General features: G+C 41.3%; 2 protein-coding genes across 2 annotated transcripts; both read left to right on the top strand.

Moving 5' to 3' along the window:
- Nucleotides 1-1,376: 1,376 nt before the first annotated feature.
- On the top strand, nucleotides 1,377-10,234 carry LOC5514147 (synaptotagmin-4). Its single transcript, XM_032383747.2, has 7 exons — nucleotides 1,377-1,714; nucleotides 5,314-5,666; nucleotides 6,477-6,708; nucleotides 7,568-8,046; nucleotides 8,379-8,612; nucleotides 8,950-9,052; nucleotides 9,690-10,234. The coding sequence occupies exons 1-7, from the start codon at nucleotides 1,708-1,710 to the stop codon at nucleotides 10,010-10,012; spliced, it is 1,731 nt and encodes a 576-aa protein (XP_032239638.2). The 5' UTR covers nucleotides 1,377-1,707; the 3' UTR covers nucleotides 10,013-10,234.
- A 3,262-nt stretch (nucleotides 10,235-13,496) lies between these two features.
- LOC5514146 (synaptotagmin-7) lies at nucleotides 13,497-25,014 on the top strand. Its single transcript, XM_048727458.1, has 5 exons — nucleotides 13,497-14,622; nucleotides 16,116-16,336; nucleotides 17,095-17,194; nucleotides 18,224-18,356; nucleotides 24,422-25,014. The coding sequence occupies exons 1-5, from the start codon at nucleotides 14,101-14,103 to the stop codon at nucleotides 24,730-24,732; spliced, it is 1,287 nt and encodes a 428-aa protein (XP_048583415.1). The 5' UTR covers nucleotides 13,497-14,100; the 3' UTR covers nucleotides 24,733-25,014.
- The last annotated feature ends 1,056 nt before the right edge of the window (nucleotides 25,015-26,070 follow it).

Raw genomic sequence — 26,070 nt, 5'->3', positions numbered from 1 at the left:
AGCAGCAAGTTTTAAATATTTTCTGTATATCTGATGGAGACATTCAGTAGAATGGAATATATCTGGTTAGCAAAATCAGCAAAAGGGGGATGTCAAATTGAACAACTATCGGAAAAAATGTACAAAAAATGAGAAATGGGGTGAACAATTGCCAACCAACAATTAGTCCTTCCGTCTCTATTTAAATTCCCCACATACAAAAACCCAAACCCCGATGTTTACAAACCATAAAAGACAATAAAACCCTGTCAAATTTCCGTACGATAGAACACAGGGCCCCCGTCAAATTTGCGTACTATAGAACACAGGAATCTTGGTCAATGTTTGCATACAATAGAACACAGGTTTCCCGTTAAATGTACCAACGTACCATCGTGCGTACACAGGACCAACGTCAATGATTGCGTACCGTAGAAAAGAGGACCCCTGTGTACCATGGGACACAGGACCCCCGTGAAAATGTAAGAAGACACAGGACCAAACACGTCTCATCGTGTTGAGGCTATGTTATACGAGACAATTTTTCCTGCAACTTCGTAAGCATTTTTTTTTCTTATGTTGCGTGATGCAAAAAAAAAAAAAAAAAAATACGCGTTTAACAATCCCCTTTTTGGAACATACAATGCAACCTGCAGAACCATTTCAGAAAATTACCCAACCAAAACGCTTCATTTTTTCCGGAAAAGAAGGCAACGACTGTAAATTATAATTTCAATGCAGGCGCATTGCAAGTTGCAAAAAAAGTTGTGCAGTTGTGTAAACAATAGGGAAAGCGACAGAACAGGGACGCGACACGGACAAGTGAACTGATAGAGAAACAAACAAGAAAAAAGCTCTCCTAGCAGAGAAGAGCCTGGGCATGTTCTTAGAATGTTATTAAAATTAGGTGAAATCAGACCAGTACTACTAAGGTCAGTTTTTTTTCCCTGAGTTACGCGAGAGTAATCGCGAGAGTAATCTTCCGCTCTGTTGAGACGGGGTCAGAGACCAAAGCACACCACCGCTATGTTGACAAATGTCACGCTCTCAATAATAAACAATCATACTTTAATCGCGAGAAAGAAAGCGAAAATACAAAGTCATTTAACCTAGACTTTCAGGGCTAGTTAGCAAGCACAACTATTACTACTCTTCAGGTTCTTTTCCTTCTTTGATTTCCTTTGATTTTTGCCGGTATGTGACGGTAAACGCGTGAAGCTCGAGTCTCTGGTAGGGTATAAAATTCCTAAACGCAGTGTACAATTTGCCATACAACTCCAAATAAATTGTTAATGCATGCCGAGCTTTTTCACCTTTCAAATTTTGGTATCTACCTGTTTTAGACACTAAAAAAGCGCGAAATACCTTTTCTAATAATAATTGAGATCTTGCAAAACAATTGGGTCAAATTGGTGAGTTGTTAGCGGTGCTATGATTGCCCATGATTGCATACATGACGATTAGACTTAACAATAGTATCAATCAATCAAAGCAGTCTACCACGACCCCAAGATCACTTGAACTCCCTCAAGAATCAAGACGAGAAATCAATATTTAGCGGCGGAAAATGCTAGGCAATATATCAACCCTTATTGCGCCGTATTCCCGTACTCGGTAACCTATCAAACGACACACAACAGAGGGACACAAGATAGAAGTCCAATGAAGTTTAGTTTAGTGATGTTGTCTCCCTGACCAAGAGAGTGAGGAGGAAGCCTGAATTCTGGAATGGAATGTAAGTGTCTCGAGCAATCAAGCATTACCTCATCACAAAAACTCGTTTCCAAATCTAGTACCCTACAAGTAGTCCCAAATACCGTTTCTCTCTGCTAAGATCGGTGTTTAACTTTCAAGAAGATTTATGAGCAGGTAAATACCTATTTCGAAAGGCATAGCGATCATTATCTAATAAGTTGAATATTATTTTGACTGGTGCAATCCGCTCCCCGCGCAATTTACTTTTCGCGCGTTTTTACCGAGTTATCTCGACCGCTCACATTTTCTTCTTTAATGGAACAGCATTAATACATAATCATGGAACAGCTTTAATACATAAATTCCTAGTTCCTAAACTATTCAGAAACCCTCTTTGTTGAGCGATATTCAATAAAATACTCCGGTGAGCTCTAACAACTGTTCCAAGATATTTTTTGCAAGCCTCGAGTTAATGTCTTGCCTAGGATAAGTGTCATCGCTGCATGTTTAGTATACCGATATTTTTTCTAGACGTGACTTTGTTATGCAAAGGGTTTAAAAGCGCTTATTACTAAAAATAACAGACTCTGCACTTATTGGTGAACTGTACTGCTGATACTTCAATAATCGTTCTCTTCTACGAGCAGAACTAAGCTTTCCTGGTGTTCTTTCTATACTTTGATATTATAAACACCCTTTTGTGAGTATTTAATAGTGGTGGCGTAGAGTGGTCTATGTTCGTCACGGAAGTTGGCTCATGTTTCTTTGCGCACATTGTTTGCCCTTTACAGACATGCGACAGGTTGACCTATAAGTGCTTTCTTGATTCTATACAGGCCATGTTAGTGACCGCTTTCTTCTTTTGCGACTTCTGCGTGCCATAGTGTCTTGGCTTTGTTCAATGATCGCGTTCTTTCTTCAATCTCTTTATTACCTGCGTTTTTCTCCTGCAGTATAGTATGACCAGGGGAGGATATTTTGATGAATTTCTTATACATATTTTTTATTATAATTCACCCCTTTCCAAATTCATATTCTAGTTTTTACAGGCTCCTATGGAATTTCGATCTTCCAGTTGACCCCGCTGTTTACCGAGCAAATCCCGTTTTGACTGAAATCCCGTCCCCAGTAACCCAAATCCTGCTTCTTGGCCTTACGTTCAGGCAAAGCAGTGGTAAATTCAATCTTGGTCGAATCAACAATTCCCCTTTTAGCAAATTTCTGCTTTGTATCGTCCAGATCCATCAACTTATTTTGTTATGTCTTTTGTTATATCCCTCCCCCCCACCAATCATGCCACCATTATTTTTTGAACTCCTAGACCCGCCAATGTCAAACTCTGTTACCACTTTTACTCCAGGGCCTCGGTTGCGTCGGATGAAATAAGAAAATGTCCATTGAGCACACCTTCCACTTGATTCCTTCTTTTTTATTATTTTTTTATTGTTATCTTTTCGTCTTGGATTCCTTCTTTAAAATCATTTTCTACTCCTTCCTTGTTTAGGAAATATCATTGGCTTTGGAAAATCAATATTCAAAAGAGCGTAAAAAAGGCTTTAATGCATAACTTTTGGTTTGATAGGGAATTTAAAATCATGCTTTTTTATCTTTCGCTCTATAACCTCGAATATTTTCGATTTGTATCGGACCATCTTTGAATTATACTCAACACCATGAGGGCCTGTAGGCGCTGGTATGGTAATCCGCGCAAGGGTGCGGCTATCATCACCCTCACTCGCCAACTGATCCGACACGCGTCATACGTGTGCACTACTATACCGCGGATAAGACGTTTTTTATTATATGATTAAGATGGTACGCGCAGATGCGGACCGAAGCGCATCAGATTTTTGCGGGTTTGTTGGCGAATTTCACGGCAGGAGATCTGTCTCGTCGACTCATATCTTAAGCACAAAACAGCAAAGAGAATAGAAGAATAGCGACATGAACGCCGATGAGACAGTCAAGGAATGATAGCCAAAGAATGCGTGATCCAAGTTAGGTATTAGAGATTAAAGATTTTAGTCCGACGCGGGCTTGGACAACGATATAGAAAAAAATATGTTCGCACATTGGCGATCAAATAAGCAAAATATTAGGACTAGAAACAGATAAAAATAATCTAAGCATATTATGTCATGGTTTTTGTCGAGTTTTAAGGTTTTAACGTGGTTTGTTGGAAAACGGATGAAATGCATCAGCCATAACAGATTTTCGCGTACTTCCATTCAATTCCATTCAGTGCCGATTTCCAGTAAAGTAAAAAAAAAATCCTAAAAAAACTTTATTTTTGCTGCTGGAAATCTGAGAAAAATACACCGTTAGTGGTATGGTTCTTTTCTGGAATCCCAAAAACACAAAAACATCTAGACTTTGTACTCTGTATAGATAATCTTTATCGACTTAGAATGTGGGTGTGCTTAGGAAACATAGCTTCGACCTGTTTATAAAAGAAATAATCCACATTTAAGCTCAACATTCTATCGATATTCGAATACACCTCGTATTAGCGGAAACAAATCATCTTTAGATGTTTCTAGAACGTGAACTACACCTAGAACGAGTGCACGCTCTTCAAAACCTTTACGACGTCTAAAATAATCGACATTCTATTTTCATCAGCAAAGGCATAATGGGGTCGTAATCTTTTGCGAGTTGCGAGCAGGTTTATGACCCTGTTGAAATATGTCGCTAGCTTTCAAAGCTAAACTCGTGCAAGCAGCCAGTGCTGAATAACGTATGCGCATGCGCGTGTTCTGGCAAAATCAAACAAAATCTCAGTGTTGACTCGTTCGGGTAAAGTTACGAAAGGATGTTGCTGTTTTGACTAACTGTACAGCATTAAAACCATACTGTACAAAAGATGACAGATTTGTGTGATAATGAGGGAGTCATAAAGAAAATTATAGCCTTATGTTTGGTCTAGTTTTCTTAGCATTCGTCGAAATGTGAAAGTTCGCCGGTAAAATGCCGCCATTTCAAAACAAAAAGGGCGCGGTACTGGAACAAGTCTTGCGTTTTTCAGCACTGTCGTGCAAGCATTGTCTGTTGAAAAAAAGCATTGCTCGGTTTACAAATCATGTTGGGTTATGCCCTGAAATAGTTTCCAACATTTCCTTTATCTTGTGGTCGACCGCGTGCGTTCTCACTCCACTGTGAAGAGTGTGCCAGCGATGCTGTTTGTACAGGGTCTAGCTGTCATGAGTGATAATAAAAATATTGAGGACAAGAAAGTATAATTGCCACGTGTGGAGAATGAAGCCAATGCGATATTTTCGATTGAATTTGGTAAAAAAAAAAAAAAATACCAAGCTTGCTTTTAGATGGCTATTTCAAGATTTTAACACGTGCATTCCAATATTAGATGAAAACAATATCAATGGTGATTTAAGTTGCAAAATGCATTGCACACAGGGTAGAAATTTGTTGGCATGATAATAAATGATGTTATTTTTATCATCGATATTTGTATTAGTTTTCACCGATTTAGAGCATTTCTTATAACTTACTTTCTAACTTTGTATTCCAAAAAGATATTTTTATCAACTATTCCACACCCTGCTTTGCTCTAGGCTTTGAATAGCCTCTCTTAGAGTCAGAATTAATTACAGCAAAGGCATCTGATTTTATTTTTTCCAGGGGGAGCGAAAGTCGGTCTGTATGTGGGCGTTGCCCTCACATTCGCGCTGTTTACTGCCATCCTTGTAGCACGGTTTCTATGGCAACGGAAACAGAAACCTAAGAACCCGTACTCCGTTGCCAGTGGCATTCTGGGACAGGTTGGGATATCCCACCATGCCCCGGAATTCACTATTCCTCTCATGGTCCCCTTGTTGATCCAAGACTCATTTACATGTGAGGAAGAGCCTGCAGTAGAAGAAAAAGTGGCTTCACCACTGAACAAGCGCAGGCGCAGTTTCACGTGGCAGGGAACGCCCATTTTCGTCCAGCCGACCGAACAGCGTGAAGACAGTAATTTTTTGACTGTGGAGGTACGATAATTGTTTTTGAAGTCACTGAAAGTGTTTTCGAAGACATGACGGAAAAACATGACTTGACGTTTCCAATAAGCTCATTTCACATCGAATAAGTCTGAAAATTCCCCTAAGTATTTAGTGAGTAATATCAAACAAAAGATCAAATGCTACTTTTTTTAAATCGATGCGACTTTTTGTAAAGTTGAAATTTGAGCTTTTCGTTCCTGAGCTCATACGTAGCGCAAGGATGATCAAGGAAAAATATCTTAAATAGCCAAAATCTGGGTATGTGAATTTCAGCCTTACGTTATTTGTGTTTTGAAAAGGGAAAATCAGTCCGGAATACAAGGAACTGATGGCCATTGTGAGAAATTGTTTGTATCTTTTTTCTCAATTTCTTCGAAGTGCGCATGTTCAGGGTTTTTCCGTCATGTCGTTTTGAAAGGGACGCATTAAAGGTGAACTACCCTGAATCTAGCACCGGGTGCTGGCGAGAGCCATTTTGTCATCATCATCATCATCCTAGCAAAGTACCAAGTGTGAAAAAGCATCTATTTCCATCGGCATAGTTGGGGGAGATAATGCAATATTTTTCTATTAAATCTGGTGAATATAGTATAAGTTTTTATTTTTATGTGGTTTTTGATTCCTTTTCACCATTTTTGTCATCTAATATTTGTTGAAAACAATAACTAAGGTGCGGCTGACAACGGCTCTATAAATACAACACATCACAGGTGTTGGGAGAGTACTGGTGGGATTTATATGCTGTGAACATCGACCCACCAATAATCTGGCTGAATTTATCCATTTATCTTGCCATAGAGTTCTGATGGCCCACTAATAAGGCGCCTACAGTCAATTACAGATCTGTCCATGTTTCCGGGCGAACAATCGTCCGAATCTCGGACAGAAACTCCCGGACCCTGGACAAGCGGTGTCCGGCGAGAGTCGCTGTTTTTCTCAGCATCCGGGACCTCAATCCTTCGCCGTCCCCGGAGTAACACTACAGAGAGCGACGTGGCTTCTCCTGTGTCGCCAATATCGCCAACACATGGTTTGTACCAAAACGAGGGGGGAGGGGGTAATGGGGGAGACTGGATTGTCTGACACTGTAATTTTGGACTTTTCTTGAATATTGTAATCTTATCAAATGTGAGAATATCATTGTTCATAAACGTTTTAATGTTTGAGCAGTAATTGAGCTATATTTTTACTTTGAATAACAAAGCATTTTATTTAAGTATGGTGTATCTATGTATATTTTATTTGTTTGTTTTTTCAAAGAGATTTTGTACAAAAAACTGCCAATTATTAATAGTAAGTTCGCGCCTAAATGTAGCTCCAATGTATCATTCATTATCGTTATCCTTTGGCCGCCTCAGCAGAGCTAGCCCGCGCTATACCTCTCCACACGCTGCGTTCTGACATTACACTTGATAAATCCTGCCGTGGGATCCCTGTGTCCCTAGAGATCAGGCAAAGACTGTTTCTAGGACCTCACGGGGAGCCGGCCTGGGCCCCTCAGGCTCAGACGGGAGACTGGCTCATCTGTTTCATGGATGCAATGATCATTGTAAACACCTATTTTGAATAAGTTTGCACTCGATAGTCCATAATGTATCGTAGCCCGCTTTGGTACATCGGTAAAGTAGGGCGAATTCTTGTCTTGTCCATATCAACGTTGAGAGCCACAAAAGAATTGTACAGCTTTCCAAACATGATCTAGTTTTTTGCACTTATTTGCTTACACATCGATTTTTCGAGTGCAATATTTGAAACAGGTGCAATAAAGATCCTTCATATATGGTTCACTATAGTTAGGATTAGGGTTAGAGTTAACGTTAGGTTTAGGGTAAGGGCAAGGGACACTATAGTTAACCATATATGAAGAACCTACCCTATTTCGTCTCCAGACCGCGCAGCGTCAATTACGTCCACGAGCTCATGCGAAAACCTTCACGCGTCCATCACGACCAAGCGTATTCACACTCTTAGCACAGCCAGCACGGACTCCGAACCAGAACAAGGGCGCAGGATCTCTCAAACCACTCGCAGTGCGCATCTTAGTCTGCGCAAGATGACTAGTATGCCGGACGGGTGCTCCGGACCCAAGCCACGCCCTCCCCTTAAGAAGCGATTCAGTGAGATCCATCGCCGCACTTCTAGTGATAGCCTCGGAGTCAGCACGGCGAACCCTAAGCCCACTAAACCGCTGCCCTCGACGAAGAGAGGGAAGATAATGCTGACTATTGGTTTTAACGAGGAGAAGAAGCAGTTAGTGGTGCACTTGGTCAACGCCGTGGATTTACCGATGAAGAATAACAACTTGTTGGATTCCTTTGTGAGGTTGCATCTATCCATGCCTATGAAACAACACAGGCTTCAAAGCAAGGTACAGTTTGAAAAAAAAAATAGGCCAAACAAGCCGCCATTTTAAGCTCTCACACCAATAATAATAATAATAATAATAATAATAATAATAATAATAATAATAATAATAATAATAATAATAATAATAATAATAATAATAATAATAATAATAATAATAATAATAATAATAATAATAATAATAATAATAATAATAATAATAATACCGACTCACACAAGACACCCATTTCCATCGGCTAACCCAGGCCAATCACGCCGTCTTTTTATGCTCCCGCTAAATCTAAGCTAAGCCAACACCAACACCAGAATTACTATACTGTTGCTTTCTTATTTAAGGTTCACAAGAAAACTTGCAACCCAATCTATGACGAGAAGATAATTTTTGAAGATGTGGACCTGACTCAGCTACTTCAATCCACTTTACGACTCAAAGTCACTAACAAGGAGAGCGGGTTCACACGTGGCGAGGTGGTAGGCGAGGCATTGATCTTCCTCTCAGACAAGGGGGTTTTACGGAACACGATAATGGCCAAGGACTTACTGCCCAAGAGTTCGGGCATTACAGAAGAGGTGAGGGGGGTCCATTAGATATTTGACAGGGGAGGGGAGAGGAGGGGAAAATAATTTCTGTAATTCTGCAATGTTAACATAAAGTTCGCCATTATCGAGTCTTCCTTTGTCGAAATAATTCAATGCTTTAGAGAATGTAAGAAACATCGTTATTAATATAGGAAGCCCCCCCCCTCTCTTGGCGGCCAAAAAACTGGTTCATCTCCCCAAATACTATACTTCGCACCCCCCCCCCCCCCCCCCCTAGCTAATCCTGGGTACGCGCCTGGGCAACTTCCAAGTCAATGACTGTACCTGTAATATCTCATTTCTGTTCTCTCTCTAAACTTTTCGTCAGGATGGGTTGGGAGAGGTGTTGCTCTCCGTTTGTCATTACGCGACCTCGGCTCAAGTGAAAGCTGTCGTGCATCAGATCAAAGACCTCGCCAAGTCTTGCAAAAGTACGTCACCATTACATAGATAGCTTCTTTTGAAACGTGTTGACGTTGACTTCATTATCGTGTTGACTTTGACTTCATTATCAAATATCTTCTCATAAGTTTAGAGTAATACTTTATGACCTGTCAACAATGTTTGATTGTGGCTGTAAAGCCCTGGGACTACCATACTGTGGCGTAAAGACTTGTGTGCGCCAGCTTTTTCTTTTCCATGTTCTAGCGCTTTATCTACTCTGTCTGCCGGAAACGTTGGGGCGGGGGTCTGAAAATATATACAGTCGACGGTCCCAAACAATGCCCAAGACAATGTAGGGTTTTAGCCAATGACCTAATTTATTTTTCATTGCGTGATATTGCATAGTAGTGATCTCGAATACACTCTTTTTTTTGTAGGAATCTTTTTTATAAGGGCGCCCAGCCTGTAATTTGTTAAATTTTAAGAACATACTAATAATAAAACGAGGCTCAGAAAGCAGCAAAATATTTTTATAAAGGTGACGCGTTCCAAAAAAAAGAATCAAATTGTCTAGACAATAACCACCTTGAATATTATTTCTATTTTTAAAACATTGTTTTATGGCATTAATTTTACTTTACAGGGAATTCTCAATTTTCACTGTTTCACTTATTTATTTTCCAGATCCCACCATTTCCATCGAGCTCACACACAAAGGAGAGACCATCCAAAAGCAGCAAACACGATCGAAGAAAACCAAGAAAAACTCGGACTCGGAAGAGTTCAATTTCCACATCCCAACCACAAGCGCGTGCACACTGGACAGCTATAGTCTACAGTTTTCGCTTTTCAATCAAGATTTACTGAGGGGGGCAGTGTGCATCGGCTATGTCGTACTAGGACAGGACGCGCCATTTCAGTCAGAAGTTGATTTCTGGCGCGCTGTGGTCAATTGTCCGCATGAACCAATCACAGAGTGGCATAAGTTTCATAAAACGCCGTATTAGGCGGTTGGTACCATATAAGGAAACAATTAGTAAGATATTTGTAGTATGTTTGTAGTATAAGTGCTGTAAGATAGATATATGAGGTAAGAAGACGCTGGGCCATAGATTTGAAGAATCGTAGCTTGCATGCATATGCACTGGATTACAGCCATCCTTTGTTTTTAAAGCCGCATTGTCACCAGTTTACTTCAGGAGGTCCGACGGAAACCACAACCGTTAAAAGACAAAAGAATCTATTAAAATCCGAGATATCAAACAGGCCATCCGCTCTAAATTATCAATCACATCCTCAAAGAAACTTTCAATAAACACACTGCTTTCAATATTTTGAAATATCGCGTTTTCCGTTTAAAATCATCGGAGATTGTTACGTAATCGACCGGAAGTAAACTGGTGACAATGCGGCTTTAAGACAATGTTACACGAGGCGATTTTCCCTGTAATTCGCGAGCCATTGTTGTCGCGTTGCGAGTTGCAAAAACATTACACGTGTTTATAGCCAAATTCGTTGTTGCGCGACCTCCCAGAATCGAAAATTCCTTTCTTCGTTTGGGAATAGCGCGTAGTCAATCAAACCAAACAATTAAAACCAGACAAACCGCCCCGAAAGCTTGTGTATGACTACGCGCTATTCCCAAACGAGACAAGGATTTTGACTTCGCCAAGGTCGCGCAACAACGAATTTTGCTGTGACATGCCCTTCTTGCAACTTTAATTAAATTTTTGTCCCGTTGCAAGAAAAACGGTTGCTTATTACTATGCAACATTGCGAGGAAAATTGCTCTGTGTGTCATGTTGCATCTAGCATATTGCATTTTTCATCGTTGGTGCAGGGAAAAATCAACTTTAGTGAGCTGAAGTCGCTTCGAGCGCGCAGCGCGATCCGGTAATGCGGTTTTCAGCTAAGCGCATGCTCGAAGTGAACTCGAACCTCAAGAGAATGGTAGATCACGGCATGACGTAGTCTAAACATGAACAAACAAGTTAAAAAAAAAATCGAAATTAAAATTTATAATTTAAGGCCCCCAGAGTCTGCTTATTAAAATCCAGAATAACAAACGAAACGAAAGATTTATATTTTAACTTTGACAACGCCCGACCTATCCACCCTAAGTAGCGTAGGGAGGGCATTTTCTCAAGCACGCATTATGCCCCCCCCTCCCTTCCTAAGGCATATTTTGCATACCTTACTTTTATACTCATGTATTAATACAGACATTTCTTTTTTTTTTTTTGTGAACAGATCTTTTGTTCTACACTAGTGATTAACATGGTAAGAACTCCGGTTTGGATTTTTTGAAAAAAAAATTCTGTTATTAATTTTACTGATGAAAGCTAAAAAAAAACACTAAGATAGAGGTTCCCGCTGGGTGTCTTTTACAAGCCATTAAGAAAAATATGGGTTCTTGGTGATGATAATTGTGCGAATAATTTGCTCATAGAATGTCCCCAGGGGGCGGACCCAGTGGTGGGTGATATTTGATAAGCAAAATCAAAATTGTATTTGTGCTTACTCGACCCCTTAATCATAAACTTCTGTAGTCTTTGTCCTAAAAATCACCTAAACCGTCTAAATCACCGCTGTTTCTAAACAAAAGGCACTTGCAATTAAAACAAAAACAAAAAAAACAATTATATATTACTCTGCATTTTTTTCTCAGAATAGAGTGGTTCTCAAAAACTCGTGAAAAACTATTTAGTATATTTATTACTAATACACTGTAATTTCTTTGTTCTCTTTTGTTCTGGCTTGACTATTACACTTTACATTTTGTTTCACGGGATTTGAAAACCACTCTACAGTGCAGTGGTGGGTGTATTTTTACTGGGATACCTGTGGTAGCCCAGTTATAAATTGCAACTGTTTTTTTTTTCGTGGTCCCGGGAAATCTGCAATGTTTCGCAATACCCCAAGAGCCTTTGCGCCATAGTCAATACTTCGCTTGTTTTAGTGTATTGATTGCGACCTTACTGAAGCCTTTTTCTTACACGAAGTATCTAGCCTACTGTCCTACGTCATCGCAACGCTTAGTTACCAAAATCTTTTGCATAATTTGTGTCATGGCCGCCATCTTGAATTTGAGATTCCAGCTCTCAAATCCATGTTATTTGTGCAGTTGAAGGCCCAATTCGCGATTTAATAACTGCATATTTAACCATAGCCTCAATTTCTACCAAGTTATTTTGGAAAATCATCTCAGCTTGGATTGATTTCGCTGTATTTACTCGTGTTTACATTTGCGACCCGACTGCGAGACACGCGGCTCAAAGTGCTGACTGCTTTAGACTCATACAGCTTACTTCAAGACGTTATTAAATGTCCTCTGGACACTCATGAATGGACTCGAGGTATTTACCTTGATTGCTCAATCCATTTTGAAGTGGAAGTAGTTTGTAACAATTGATGAAAATCGTCTCCTACAAATAGCTTAGTCGATGAATCTACTTTACATTGGACACTTGACCGGCTACCCTAAGATGAATTTTATTTTCTTACTATAAAATATCTTGATCTCTCTCATTGAATCTCATCATTTTAACCATGTCGATTTTAATAAAGTACAGCATAGGTGTTGTAAGTCATGTAAGTGTAAAATATGTACTTAAATCTATTAAAATTATTTTGGTACTTTTGTGCTTCCTTTAGATAAGCTTAAGTTTTATTATTTCCCTGAAATACCTTTATCACTCAATGAATGTCATTTTTTTTTATGGAACAAATTCAAAAAAATCTAGAGATTTGTAATATTTTTGTAATGTTGTTGATATTGAAAATATGTTTATGCTCTATAAATTTCAATCAGATCTGGATATTCTATAGCCCCTTTCAAAATTTACCCCTAAGTGATAGCACATTAAGGGGAGTGAACCAAAGAAATGTTTAAGAAATAACAATTTTAAAACACATTCTCAGCTTTCCTTAATCTTATTTCGATGCTAACTCTGATGTGGGGATAGTATTTGAAGATAGCACAATCAGCCCTGTCTACTTTAATGGAGCACACCTCGAGTCCACTCCACACCTGAAGAGATGATGCTCTTACCTTTCTCGCCCTAATCAGTGTTGTGATGTGGAATTTTTCAATAAAAAAAACAAGATTATATATTTTCTTTATTATATCCAAAGTAGGCAGTAAAATCTTTGTCATACATGTCACACAAAAAAGTTGCAGATCTCAGGTATCCCAGTCAACCCTGCACGCAGGGTCTAGTTCAACAAGGAAGTCCGTGTCATCAAATGAATGACAGTGTCAACAATGTCATATTTATTCTCAAACTAGTAGAGTTAATGTCATCCTTTAATTTTATGTTTTTGTATGTCTTCTATTTCTGTAAATACGACGATGCACTTCCGTAATCTACAAAAATAAAGCAATGTTTTCCTTATTGAATTTTGTCTGAATCGTCAAAAACGTGTTAAGTTACTGCAATTACTCAAAATCCTTCGCTGCTAATCCTTTCAATTTAGTTTTGATTTGGTTGAATGCATAGCGAAAACAAGTAGAGCCCCCCTACCATCCCAGCGCTGCAAGACTGTCATCATCATTGGTAACTTGAAACCTATTCACTAATCTGCTGAACTGAAACCTGAGCAGACTTCTCAACTGTCAATTCGTCTGTCAGCGTTGTAAAATCGTCTCTATTTCTACTGGCTGGTTGGCTCTTAGGAAACATTTGCACTCTTCGTCAAATACAAGAGCGCTTGCTTTAATTTTTTTCCGTTGGATCTTTTGTGAAGACACGAAAATGAAAGCAGCACACGCAAATGGACAGAAAAGTTTAGGAAATGGCATGTTGTGAAGGCTAAAGTCAAGAAGACCAAGGCTCGTGGTTCAGTGAAAATTGTGGGTCGGTCAGTTGAAAACTACTAAAGATTTATGACAACAGGCGGGAAAAATTCAAATTTAACGGTTATACAATTTGTATGTAAAATCACTTACAGCGCAACTCAGGCAACTAAATGGCAAAATGTGTTTTTCTGTTAAAGAAGAGATTCTAATGGAATATTGAGATGTATCCTCCGTCATCGCTAGTTTGAAATCGAAAGTTAGCAGGACATAAACAAACACTATCTGAAAGCACAAACAATGGAAAATTCGGTTATTCATTACGTCGAGATTGCGGTCTCGGTGGCTGCGCTTTTGTTCTTCATTCTTCTCGCGATCTTATGCTTGTTATATATTCGCAAGCATTACCAAGAGCGCAAACGTCCAAAACTCCTGAAACGACCCTCACAGTACCGATACATATCCCCGAACGAGCCACCAGAGTTTATCATCCCTCCGTATAGCGGAGGACTACTCGATGAAGAAGCTTTCGAGGAGAAGGAAGACGATAACGCTTCTCACACATCAGAAAGAGACAAACTCTCCGTGACTGGGACAACACAAGTACAGCCACAATTAGGACGATCGATGAGCGCTGAGGCGGCCTCGGGGGAACGGACTCCTCCCGGATCGAGGCCTCAGTATAGGCGTGCTTTATCAAGTCAGGGGGGTTCATTGGCGCCTAGGAAGAATTCTGCTTCCAGAAGAAACTCTATTGCGCCGTATGGGAAAATGCAAGTTTCTCTGCACTTTGTGTCGAACAAAAGTTTACTTGTAATTCAGGTGAGTGCTAATTTTATCTTACATTACAATACGTACCGATTTTTTTTGTTCCGAATTTTTAAATATCTAGTAAGTATTAGGATAATTTGCTATGTTTGGATTTTTGTTTACCATATTAAAACAATTCCATATTTTTATATTATTAAAATATTATGTTTTTTTAATGCGTTTTTTGGCGTTTCAGTTATTTGTTGAGAAATTTTATTCGATTTACGCAATTTTACAGTATTTGCGAATAACTTCTTGCAAAATTCTTACTGATTAATTATTTTATATGCAAGACGCCATAAATAACAAGAAACTAAGTAGCTCACGTTTCCTGTTTTGTTTTTCTGTCACCTTCATACTCCTTTTAACAGTAATGTTGTCTCAATGCTCTCTCTCATCTAATAATCTAAGGGCCGAAAAAAAGTCTGTTCCGCATTTAAGTTTTTGCTGGCTTGGAATTTATTAGACCCCTTGGTTGCTGAGAAATAAATCGTCCCGAATGGTTCTGCTGGTAAATTTGTAGAGCCTGAATAGTTGTGCTGGGAATATTTTGGGCGGCGCTGGAGCAGATCTTGGTGGAAAAATTCGTCCCGATCGGTTATACTGGCAATTATTCATGTGCTAAAATGCCTAATCACTGCTGGCTGGGGAAAAAAAAACGGAATGGTCCCTCCTGGGAAAAAGGCAGATAATTTTTCGAAGCAACTTTTAAAATGGAAATTTTCGGCATCAAAACATATTCATGCCATTATGACGTGTTTCGGAAAGGAATGGGGGCTCTTGATCATTTCGTACCAGTCTCCAATCACTCTTTTATATGGTTTTTTGGGTGTTGTAAAATTTATCACTGAAGCTAGGTCCCCAGAATGTCAGGTGCGATCTTTGCTCAACACGATTGTTCACAACGCTTCCCTTCATTTCCTGAAATTCAAACTCAAGGTTGCTTTATTGAAGTTGAAGTCAAGTGGACTCCTAACAGACTCGTACCCAGTCGCCAAAATGAGAAGAAAATAAGAAGGAATAAGGGAAACATAATTAATGCGCGGGTTGCCTGTGGGGATTAATTAGGCGCGCTCTGCCGTGTGGGTAAAATACTATGCCTCTACCTTCTTTTTTTTTTCTTTGACCACAGGTAACCCACACGGCAGAGCGCGCCTAATTAATCGCTACAGGCAACCCGCGCATTAATTATGTTTTCCTTATTCCTTCTTATTTTCTTCTCATTTTGGCGACTGGGCACGAGTCTGGACTTCTAAAGTAAGCGTCTATCTTTCTCTTTATATATAAATATAAAGGGGGTGGGGGGGGGGGGGGGGGAGAGGCAAACACACACCCCTATCAAAATACACACGGGTTTCACGCGTGAAACTCGACCGCTAAAGAGTGGGTTATTTCTTTCCAGTTAACTTTCAAAGCTAAGCGTGCACATACATCGATATTTGTATATTAAAAAGACAACACACAATAAGGTGTTATTGCTGGCGGTCTAATTTTTTTCAACACAGATCAATGGAACATACGATCTCCCCCAACTACGTACAACCGGGGTCTCAACGCCGTACGTCAGAGTTCATCTGTTGCCAGGCAACGGCAGCAAAGATCAGCGAACGAACTTTATGAACCTGGCGTCTAATCGGATCTGCGCATTCGACCGCATTACTTTGGAGGAAGCGAAGAAAGCTACCCTCAAGTTTGTTATTTTGGACTACGACAAGTTTTCGCGCAGGTAAGAGGCCTTTTAGCTTCAGGGGATAAAATTTCCAATGCGCAGGAAATTTGTTGCCAACCTTAATCATTTCCTCTTCTCCCCCCACCCGCCTAAGTCCTGCCTACTTCCTCCCCAAAATAGTGCTCTTTTGGGTGTGGCTGGTGCTCCAGTTACTTGTACACCCGATCAAGTTCAATTATTTTATTTGGCACCTTTTTATCTTTGATTCACTGGCGTTGCTCCAAATACATTCATATTAAAAAAAATTAGCAATTGTTTTTCAATTACATTCCTATTTACAATAAATTATCATCGTACTTTGTAGCGATGACATTATATAGTTCTTTATATAGTTTTTTGTTGCTTCCCAAATAAACAGATCAGGCGACCAGGCGCGTACACAGAGAAGGGGGAGGGGTGGGGGGGTTGCAGAGTGCACGCACACCCGCCTCGGCCGCCAAAAGAAGGTCATTTTTTAGACTTCTTAGTGAAGGATCGTCAGATACTATCATTTGTACATATGATACCTATTACCCCCTTCCCCTCTCTCCCTCAGCAATTCTAAAATACCCGCATGCCGATCATAATTTCTCTGAGAGAGTAGCAGAGTAGGTTGGGGAAAAAATGCTTCAAGGAGAAAGCTAGGCATGTTTTATTAATTAAGCCAAGTCACTCGAATTGTCAATCCCAGGCCAAGCTCTCTCGCGCGTCCAAAATGGATTTGTAAACTGAGAATGCATAATAACGTTTTAATCCTTATTTTGTTTGCTCGCTAGCGAATTCGTGGCTGATATCATGATGCCGTTAGCAGATATAGACCTTGAGCAAGGAGAGACTCTAACGAGGCACCTTAACTCGCAATCCCGACCGGAAACGGTATGTCACACAACATTAACCCTCGTTAACCGGACAAATAGTTGTTGTCACACAACACCCAACCTTCCGAGTCACCTCAACACACAATCTAGACCGGAAACGGTCACGCAAGACTTACTCTCGGCACCGGAAAAAGACGATATGTCACACAACACCCAACCTTACGAGTCACCTCAACACACAATATAGACCAGAAACGGTCACGCAAGACTTACTCTCTCCTCCAATAAGGAAACGGTATGTCACACAACACCCAACTTTACGAGCCACCTCAAAACACAATCTAGACCGGAAACAGTCACGCAAGACTTACTCTCGGCACCCGAAAAAGACGATATACCATACAACACCCGGCTTCAAAACTCCAAATCATTATCCTCATCAATTGACCCTAACACAATTCAATTCGAAAACGGTTTATAATGCATTGATACTTATCCTCCAATAAGGAAACGGTATGTCACACGATATGAAACCTTACTTACAAGTTTGTTAGTATAACCCTCTTAAAATAAAGACTACACCTTAACTCCCAATCCTTAAGCTTACGACACATTAGGCGGTTTTGTACGCTTGTGCGCCGGCTGAAAATTTCCAGGGCTGAGTCTCTAGAAAGAAACCCAGGGATGGATGCTCCTTTTATCCAATCAAATGTAAAAATAGCCATTTCTGGGTTAGCTCTAACCTGCTTCCTAGGATCCGACCCCAGGCCTGTCTGCTGCGGCTGCGAATTCTTGATATCTAGACATCGGATTTCTCCTATACTGACGATCAAATCCGCTGAGGGTTGCCGGCAATTGAATTCGCTCATACAAAATCGCCTAGTGTGTCGTTAGGCTTTAGGAAATGTAATGACAAACGACATTAACCATCCCGGCCACGAATACGGTCAAGCAACGGTATTTCTCGCAGTTGGACAAAAGACTTGTTACAACAGTGTTTTGAGGCAAGAACCATGCACTTAAATACCTGTGGAGAGCAGACACAGGGATACCCGTCTCATTAATTAACATGTACATGGTCTCAAAGGATGAAGAGCACGGCACCCTATTGGTGGCCTTGTGTCAGGACCCCCCTGCAGGTCATTTGGGCGTACAAATCGTTAAAGCAGAAGGATTACCAGCCCCTCCCAGGCTATCAGAACCTTCTTCTTCGGCATTAGGTGAGGAAATGAAACTACTTTAGAAATGTACTGAGGACGTACTATCGAAAAAGAAAGACTCAACACATCAAAGCCAGAAAGATTGTCGGGATTTGAAAAATTGAGATTTGTAATTGGGTGCAGGTGGTACACTTCATAGCGATGATCGTCTCCTTTCTCTTTTCTGTATTGGTTTGCAGCAACGTAACCTTCTTTAGTTGTTATTTGTCGGCATTTGAGGTACTCGGTTTACAAGGGATGATTTGTATTCCATATTATATTTCTCCTGCGTAAAAAACATAATAAAGGCGGACACACACAACAACAAAAACGAAGAAGCATGCAGAGTCCATCCCATTCGTGTATGGAAATTGATTATTACGAAGGGCGTTTGAATTGTTTAAGATGGTTATTTTAAGTTTTCATCCAGGATCATCCGGATCCAGGATTTCAAAAAAGGGGGTGGATAATTGCCGGATAGACGGCTTATAACTGATCCAGTGATTCTTGGTAAGTCACATAGATCTAAAAAAAATTCGTGCTGAATTGGATTTGTCGCGTCAGCAAAGTCAAGCAGTCGAAGGCACATGGACAGTACCTCCCGTCCCTCATACATTTATTTTCTTCAAACAAAGTGATACAAAGTGACCCAATTCATCCCCCTGTATCCGCCCCTTCAGCATACAACCCCCGTCCTCGCTAGACCGTGAAACTTGAACTGCACTTTGGAAGAAAACGGCTGAAATGAACAGTGTCAACTTCAGAGTGTACACTGTGAAATGTCACTGTGAAATGTCACGCAGGCCCGTACCCAGGATTTTTCTTGGGGTGGGGGGGGGGAGGGTGCAGAATCCGAAAAGGTGGACCTAATTTTTCCGAGGGGGGAGGGGGGGTACTTTCTAAAAATCTGACCACCCCCGAAAGAACAAAGAGGGATTTTTTATGCCTTTGCAGCATCTCCAACGGGCGTTTATGTTGTCGGATTTGGCTACATACCAGAGTGATCTAGCTTATGCTTTATAGTTTTGTCTACAAATAGCACGTCTAATCAGAACCGAAAGTGGACCTTTGGCCGTTGTGTGTGTGTGTGTGGGGGGGGGGGGGGGGGGGGGGTGCGTTCCCACCCCTTGCACCCCCCTGGGTACGGGTCTGTTACGTATTGCTTTTTGATTTCTACTACCGGTGCTATTCTTTCCCCACTACTTCCCACAACTCTTTGCAACGTGCGCATTGCCATCTAACTTCCCCGACGCCATTTTGTTTGTTTACAATGTCTTGCCATCTGACCACGGTTTTATGCATGCGTCGCAAAGGGTTGTGGGAAGTAGTTGGGAAGGTTAATCGTCCTTGCTGAAGCCCAATTGAAGAGAAGAAAGACGGGGGGGGGGGGTGGTGGAAAGCAAAATGAAATATAAAATTACCTTGATGGACCTTTGCACAGCCACGCCCAGGTAAAGGGAGTAGGAATAACGACTCCAGCATATGTTTTACCCCGGTAAACGGAGTAGGGATAACGACTCCAGCATATGTTTTACCCCGGTAAACGGAGTAGGGATAACGACTCCAGCATATGTTTTACCCCGGTAAACGGAGTAGGGATAACGACTCCAGCATATGTTTTACCCCGGTAAACGGAGTAGGGATAACGACTCCAGCATATGTTTTACCCCGGTAAACGGAGTAGGGATAACGACTCCAGCATATGTTTTACCTCGGTAAACGGAGTACGGATAACGACTCCAGCATATGTTTTACCTCGGTAAACGGAGTAGGGATAACGACTCCAGCATATGTTTTACCCCGGTAAACGGAGTACGGATAACGACTCCAGCAGATGTTTTACCCCGGTAAACGGAGTAGGAATAACGACTCCAACATATGTTTTACCCCGGTAAACGGAGTACGGATAACGACTCCAACATATGTTTTACCCCGGTAAACGGAGTAGGAATAACGACTCCAGCATATGTTTTACCCCGGTAAACGGAGTACGGATAACGACTCCAGCAGATGTTTTACCCCGGTAAACGGAGTAGGAATAACGACTCCATCATATGTTTTACCCCGGTAAACGGAGTAGGGATAACGACTCCAGCATATGTTTTACCCCGGTAAACGGAGTAGGGATAACGACTCCAGCATATGTTATACCCCGGTAAACGGAGTAGGGATAACGACTCCAGCATATGTTTTACCTCGGTAAACGGAGTAGGGATAACGACTCCAGCATATGTTTTACCCCGGTAAACGGAGTAGGGATAACGACTCCATCATATGTTTTACCCCGGTAAACGGAGTAGGGATAACGACTCCATCATATGTTTTACCCCGGTAAACGGAGTAGGGATAACGACTCCATCATATGTTTTACCCCGGTAAACGGAGTAGGGATAACGACTCCATCATATGTTTTACCCCGGTAAACGGAGTAGGGATAACGACTCCATCATATGTTTTACCCCGGTAAACGGAGTAGGGATAACGACTCCATCATATGTTTTACCCCGGTAAACGGAGTAGGGATAACGACTCCAGCGTATGTTTTACCTCGGTAAACGGAGTACGGATAACGACTCCATCATATGTTTTACCTCGGTAAACGGAGTACGGATAACGACTCCAGCATATGTTTTACCTCGGTAAACGGAGTAGGGATAACGACTCCAGTATATGTTTTACCTCGGTAAACGGAGTACGGATAACGACTCCAGCATATGTTTTACCCCGGTAAACGGAGTAGGGATAACGACTCCATCATATGTTTTACCTCGTTAAACGGAGTACGGATAACGACTCCAGCATATGTTTTACCCCGGTAAACGGAGTACGGATAACGACTCCAGCATATGTTTTACCTCGGTAAACGGAGTACGGATAACGACTCCATCATATGTTTTACCCCGGTAAACGGAGTAGGGATAACGACTCCAGCATATGTTTTACCTCGGTAAACGGAGTAGGGATAACGACTCCAGCATATGTTTTACCCCGGTAAACGGAGTAGGGATAACGACTCCAGCATATGTTTTACCCCGGTAAACGGAGTAGGGATAACGGCTCCAGCATATGTTTTACCCCGGTAAACGGAGTAGGGATAACGACTCCAGCATATGTTTTACCTCGGTAAACGGAGTAGGGATAACGACTCCAACATATGTTTTACCCCGGTAAACGGAGTAGGGATAACGACTCCAGCATATGTTTTACCCCGGTAAACGGAGTAGGGATAACGACTCCAGCATATGTTTTACCCCGGTAAACGAAGTAGGGATAACGACTCCAACATATGTTTTACCCCGGTAAACGGAGTAGGGATAACGACTCCAACATATGTTTTACCCCGGTAAACGGAGTAGGGATAACGACTCCAACATATGTTTTACCCCGGTAAACGGAGTAGGGATAACGACTCCAGCATATGTTTTACATCGGTAAACGGAGTAGGGATAACGACTCCAGCATATGTTTTACCTCGGTAAACGGAGTAGGGATAACGACTCCAACATATGTTTTACCCCGGTAAACGGAGTAGGTGTAACGACTCCAGCATATGTTTTACCCCGGTAAACGGAGTAGGGATAACGACTCCAGCATATGTTTTACCTCGGTAAACGGAGTAGGGATAACGACTCCAGCATATGTTTTACCTCGGTAAACGGAGTAGGGATAACGACTCCAGCATATGTTTTACCCCGGTAAACGGAGTAGGGATAACGACTCCAGCATATGTTTTACCCCGGTAAACGGAGTAGGGATAACGACTCCAATATATGTTTTACCCCGGTAAACGGAGTAGGGATAACGACTCCAGCATATGTTTTACCTCGGTAAACGGAGTAGGGATAACGACTCCAGCATATGTTTTACCTCGGTAAACGGAGTAGGGATAACGACTCCAGCATATGTTTTACCTCGGTAAACGGAGTAGGGATAACGACTCCAGCATATGTTTTACCTCGGTAAACGGAGTAGGGATAACGACTCCAGCATATGTTTTACCTCGGTAAACGGAGTAGGGATAACGACTCCAGCATATGTTTTACCTCGGTAAACGGAGTAGGGATAACGACTCCAGCATATGTTTTACCTCGGTAAACGGAGTAGGGATAACGACTCCAGCATATGTTTTACCTCGGTAAACGGAGTAGGGATAACGACTCCAGCATATGTTTTACCCCGGTAAACGGAGTAGGGATAACGACTCCAGCATATGTTTTACCTCGGTAAACGGAGTAGGGATAACGACTCCAACATATGTTTTACCCCGGTAAACGGAGTAGGGATAACGACTCCAGCATATGTTTTACCCCGGTAAACGGAGTAGGGATAACGACTCCAGCATATGTTTTACCCCGGTAAACGGAGTAGGGATAACGACTCCAACATATGTTTTACCCCGGTAAACGGAGTAGGGATAACGACTCCAGCATATGTTTTACCTCGGTAAACGGAGTAGGGATAACGACTCTAGCATATGTTTTACCTCGGTAAACGGAGTAGGAATAACGACTCCAGCATATGTTTTACCCCGGTAAACGGAGTAGGGATAACGACTCCAGCATATGTTTTACCCCGGTAAACGGAGTAGGGATAACGACTCTAGCATATGTTTTACCTCGGTAAACGGAGTAGGGATAACGACTCCAGCATATGTTTTACCTCGGTAAACGGAGTAGGGATAACGACTCCAGCATATGTTTTACCTCGGTAAACGGAGTAGGGATAACGACTCCAGCATATGTTTTACCCCGGTAAACGGAGTAGGGATAACGACTCCAGCATATGTTTTACCTCGGTAAACGGAGTAGGGATAACGACTCCAACATATGTTTTACCCCGGTAAACGGAGTAGGGATAACGACTCCAGCATATGTTTTACCCCGGTAAACGGAGTAGGGATAACGACTCCAGCATATGTTTTACCCCGGTAAACGGAGTAGGGATAACGACTCCAACATATGTTTTACCCCGGTAAACGGAGTAGGGATAACGACTCCAGCATATGTTTTACCTCGGTAAACGGAGTAGGGATAACGACTCTAGCATATGTTTTACCTCGGTAAACGGAGTAGGAATAACGACTCCAGCATATGTTTTACCCCGGTAAACGGAGTAGGGATAACGACTCCAGCATATGTTTTACCCCGGTAAACGGAGTAGGGATAACGACTCTAGCATATGTTTTACCTCGGTAAACGGAGTAGGGATAACGACTCCAGCAAATGTTTTACCCCGGTAAACGGAGTAGGGATAACGACTCCAGCATATGTTTTACCTCGGTAAACGGAGTAGGGATAACGACTCCAGCATATGTTTTACCTCGGTAAACGGAGTAGGGATAACGACTCCAGCATATGTTTTACCTCGGTAAACGGAGTAGGGATAACGACTCCAGCATATGTTTTACCCCGGTAAACGGAGTAGGAATAACGACTCCAGCATATGTTTTACCTCGGTAAACGGAGTAGGGATAACGACTCCAGCATATGTTTTACCCCGGTAAACGGAGTAGGAATAACGACTCCAGCATATGTTTTACCCCGGTAAACGGAGTAGGGATAACGACTCCAGCATATGTTTTACCCCGGTAAACGGAGTAGGGATAACGACTCCAGCATATGTTTTACCCCGGTAAACGGAGTAGGGATAACGACTCCAGCATATGTTTTACCCCGGTAAACGGAGTAGGAATAACGACTCCAGCATATGTTTTACCCCGGTAAACGGAGTAGGGATAACGACTCCAACATATGTTTTACCTCGGTAAACGGAGTAGGGATAACGACTCCAGCATATGTTTTACCCCGGTAAACGGAGTAGGAATAACGACTCCAGCATATGTTTTACCCCGGTAAACGGAGTAGGGATAACGACTCCAACATATGTTTTACCCCGGTAAACGGAGTAGGGATAACGACTCCACCATATGTTTTACCCCGGTAAACGGAGTAGGGATAACGACTCCAGCATATGTTTTACCCCGGTAAACGGAGTAGGGATAACGACTCCAACATATGTTTTACCTCGGTAAACGGAGTAGGGATAACGACTCCAGCATATGACACTCTACCTATATTCTCTTTCAGGTTTTCAAGTCAAAGTGCTTTACTATGTACAAAACAAACTCGTCGATAAGAAAAAGACGAAAGTCGCGAAAGGCTCCACCAACCCTGTCTTTAACGAACACTTCGTCTTCGAAATGAAAGAAGAGGAATTAAAAAACTCTAGCCTGCTTTGTGAGGTATACCAGAGCGACTCCAAATTACGAGTCGAGCGAATAGGAGTGATAAATCTCGGAGTGGAATCATATGGAACGGAAATCAGACATTGGAATGAGATGATGCTTCAACCCACAAAACTTGTGGCGGAGTGGCACCACTTGCATCCCGTAAAATGAGGGAACCGGGACGAAATGCTGGAAACTGGACACCCCATCGAAGAACAGTTGACTATTTGTCATCTGAAGTCAACATAAAAGTAAATCACCAGACATTTTACAAAAGCGAAATAATGTCCTACCAAATCTAATTTTGTTTGGATGTTGAAAAAAAACGAATACTTGTGCTATAATCATTTAACCAGTCGTTTTTCGCGACCAATTAACCTTTATGTAATAAAAGGAAAATTATAATTTGCACCTCATAGTTAAGAATGACACATAATAAAAATGTAAACGTGATCTTCTGCCGCCTTTCAATTCCTAGATAGATTAACAGACCAATGTGCCAGATCGATTAATTTCGAAAATGCCTAAAAGCTAAAGAGGGCACGGTAATGTTTTGGTTGTGCACGATTTTCAATCACATATATAGCATCTGTGCCTTTTCGAACCCCTCATCCGTATGCTATTTTTCTCTTGCTATTCTATGCCTTTCCCTGTGTCTTTTTTTATTGTCAGGAAGTTTACGCACAAGTTCAGCCTTAATTCAAACCACCCTCTCTGAACAGGACCCGCCTACATAAAGACCAATCAGCCCGCCCTTCTTTAACGCTCCCGCACAATACCAAGCCTTACAAAGCATCCATTTCCATCGGCTATTTCAAGCAAGTAACTGAGCTATATTCAATCAAATATCGTTGATAAAGTATCAGACTTCAATAGTTATTTTAAAGTTTTCTTGCAAATAGACCGTTGTATTTTCAGATGAAAAATGAGAGGTCGACCGACATTTTTTAAAATGTAAATGAATAAGTAGAAAAAAAGTTCCGCCAAGGGTCTCAAGAAATCTCTGCTGTTATATTTACAAATCATTAGCGACATCATTATTTCTTTCTGTAAATAAGTGAATCTCATATCATACCAAGCTCCGTCTTTCCAGACAGTTGTTTCAACCTGAATATCAATATCGTTCCTAGCCCGAGTATCAGGCGATTTTATTTTTCAAAAGTCGATCCGAAGATGGAACGCTTCTCGGTATATACTTTATAGGGAACGATAAAAGGCCTGATACTCGGGCTATATCGTTCCAAGAGAGCCCACGTTAACGCTCTGAGAACGGGATTGCTATCTCTTAGCAAAGTCGCGCCCACGTCATGTGTAATGTAACATGAGGCATACTTAGTCGCCGTTATTATCTTATTTTTCTAAATGTTAACAAGTGTAATTTGGTACTTTATTTGCATTCTTTGATTTCGGAACTTAGCGCCGCAAAAAGCCCACTGTCTTTTTCCTTTCCTATTTTGCAACTATTTTCTTCATCTGACGGGTCGGTAAAAAAGCCTTAAAGATATAATC

This window comes from Nematostella vectensis, chromosome 5, assembly GCF_932526225.1.
Source record: "Nematostella vectensis chromosome 5, jaNemVect1.1, whole genome shotgun sequence".
In the NCBI taxonomy this organism is placed as follows: Eukaryota; Metazoa; Cnidaria; class Anthozoa; order Actiniaria; family Edwardsiidae; genus Nematostella; species Nematostella vectensis.
This window is presented reverse-complemented; position numbering and strand designations above follow the sequence as displayed.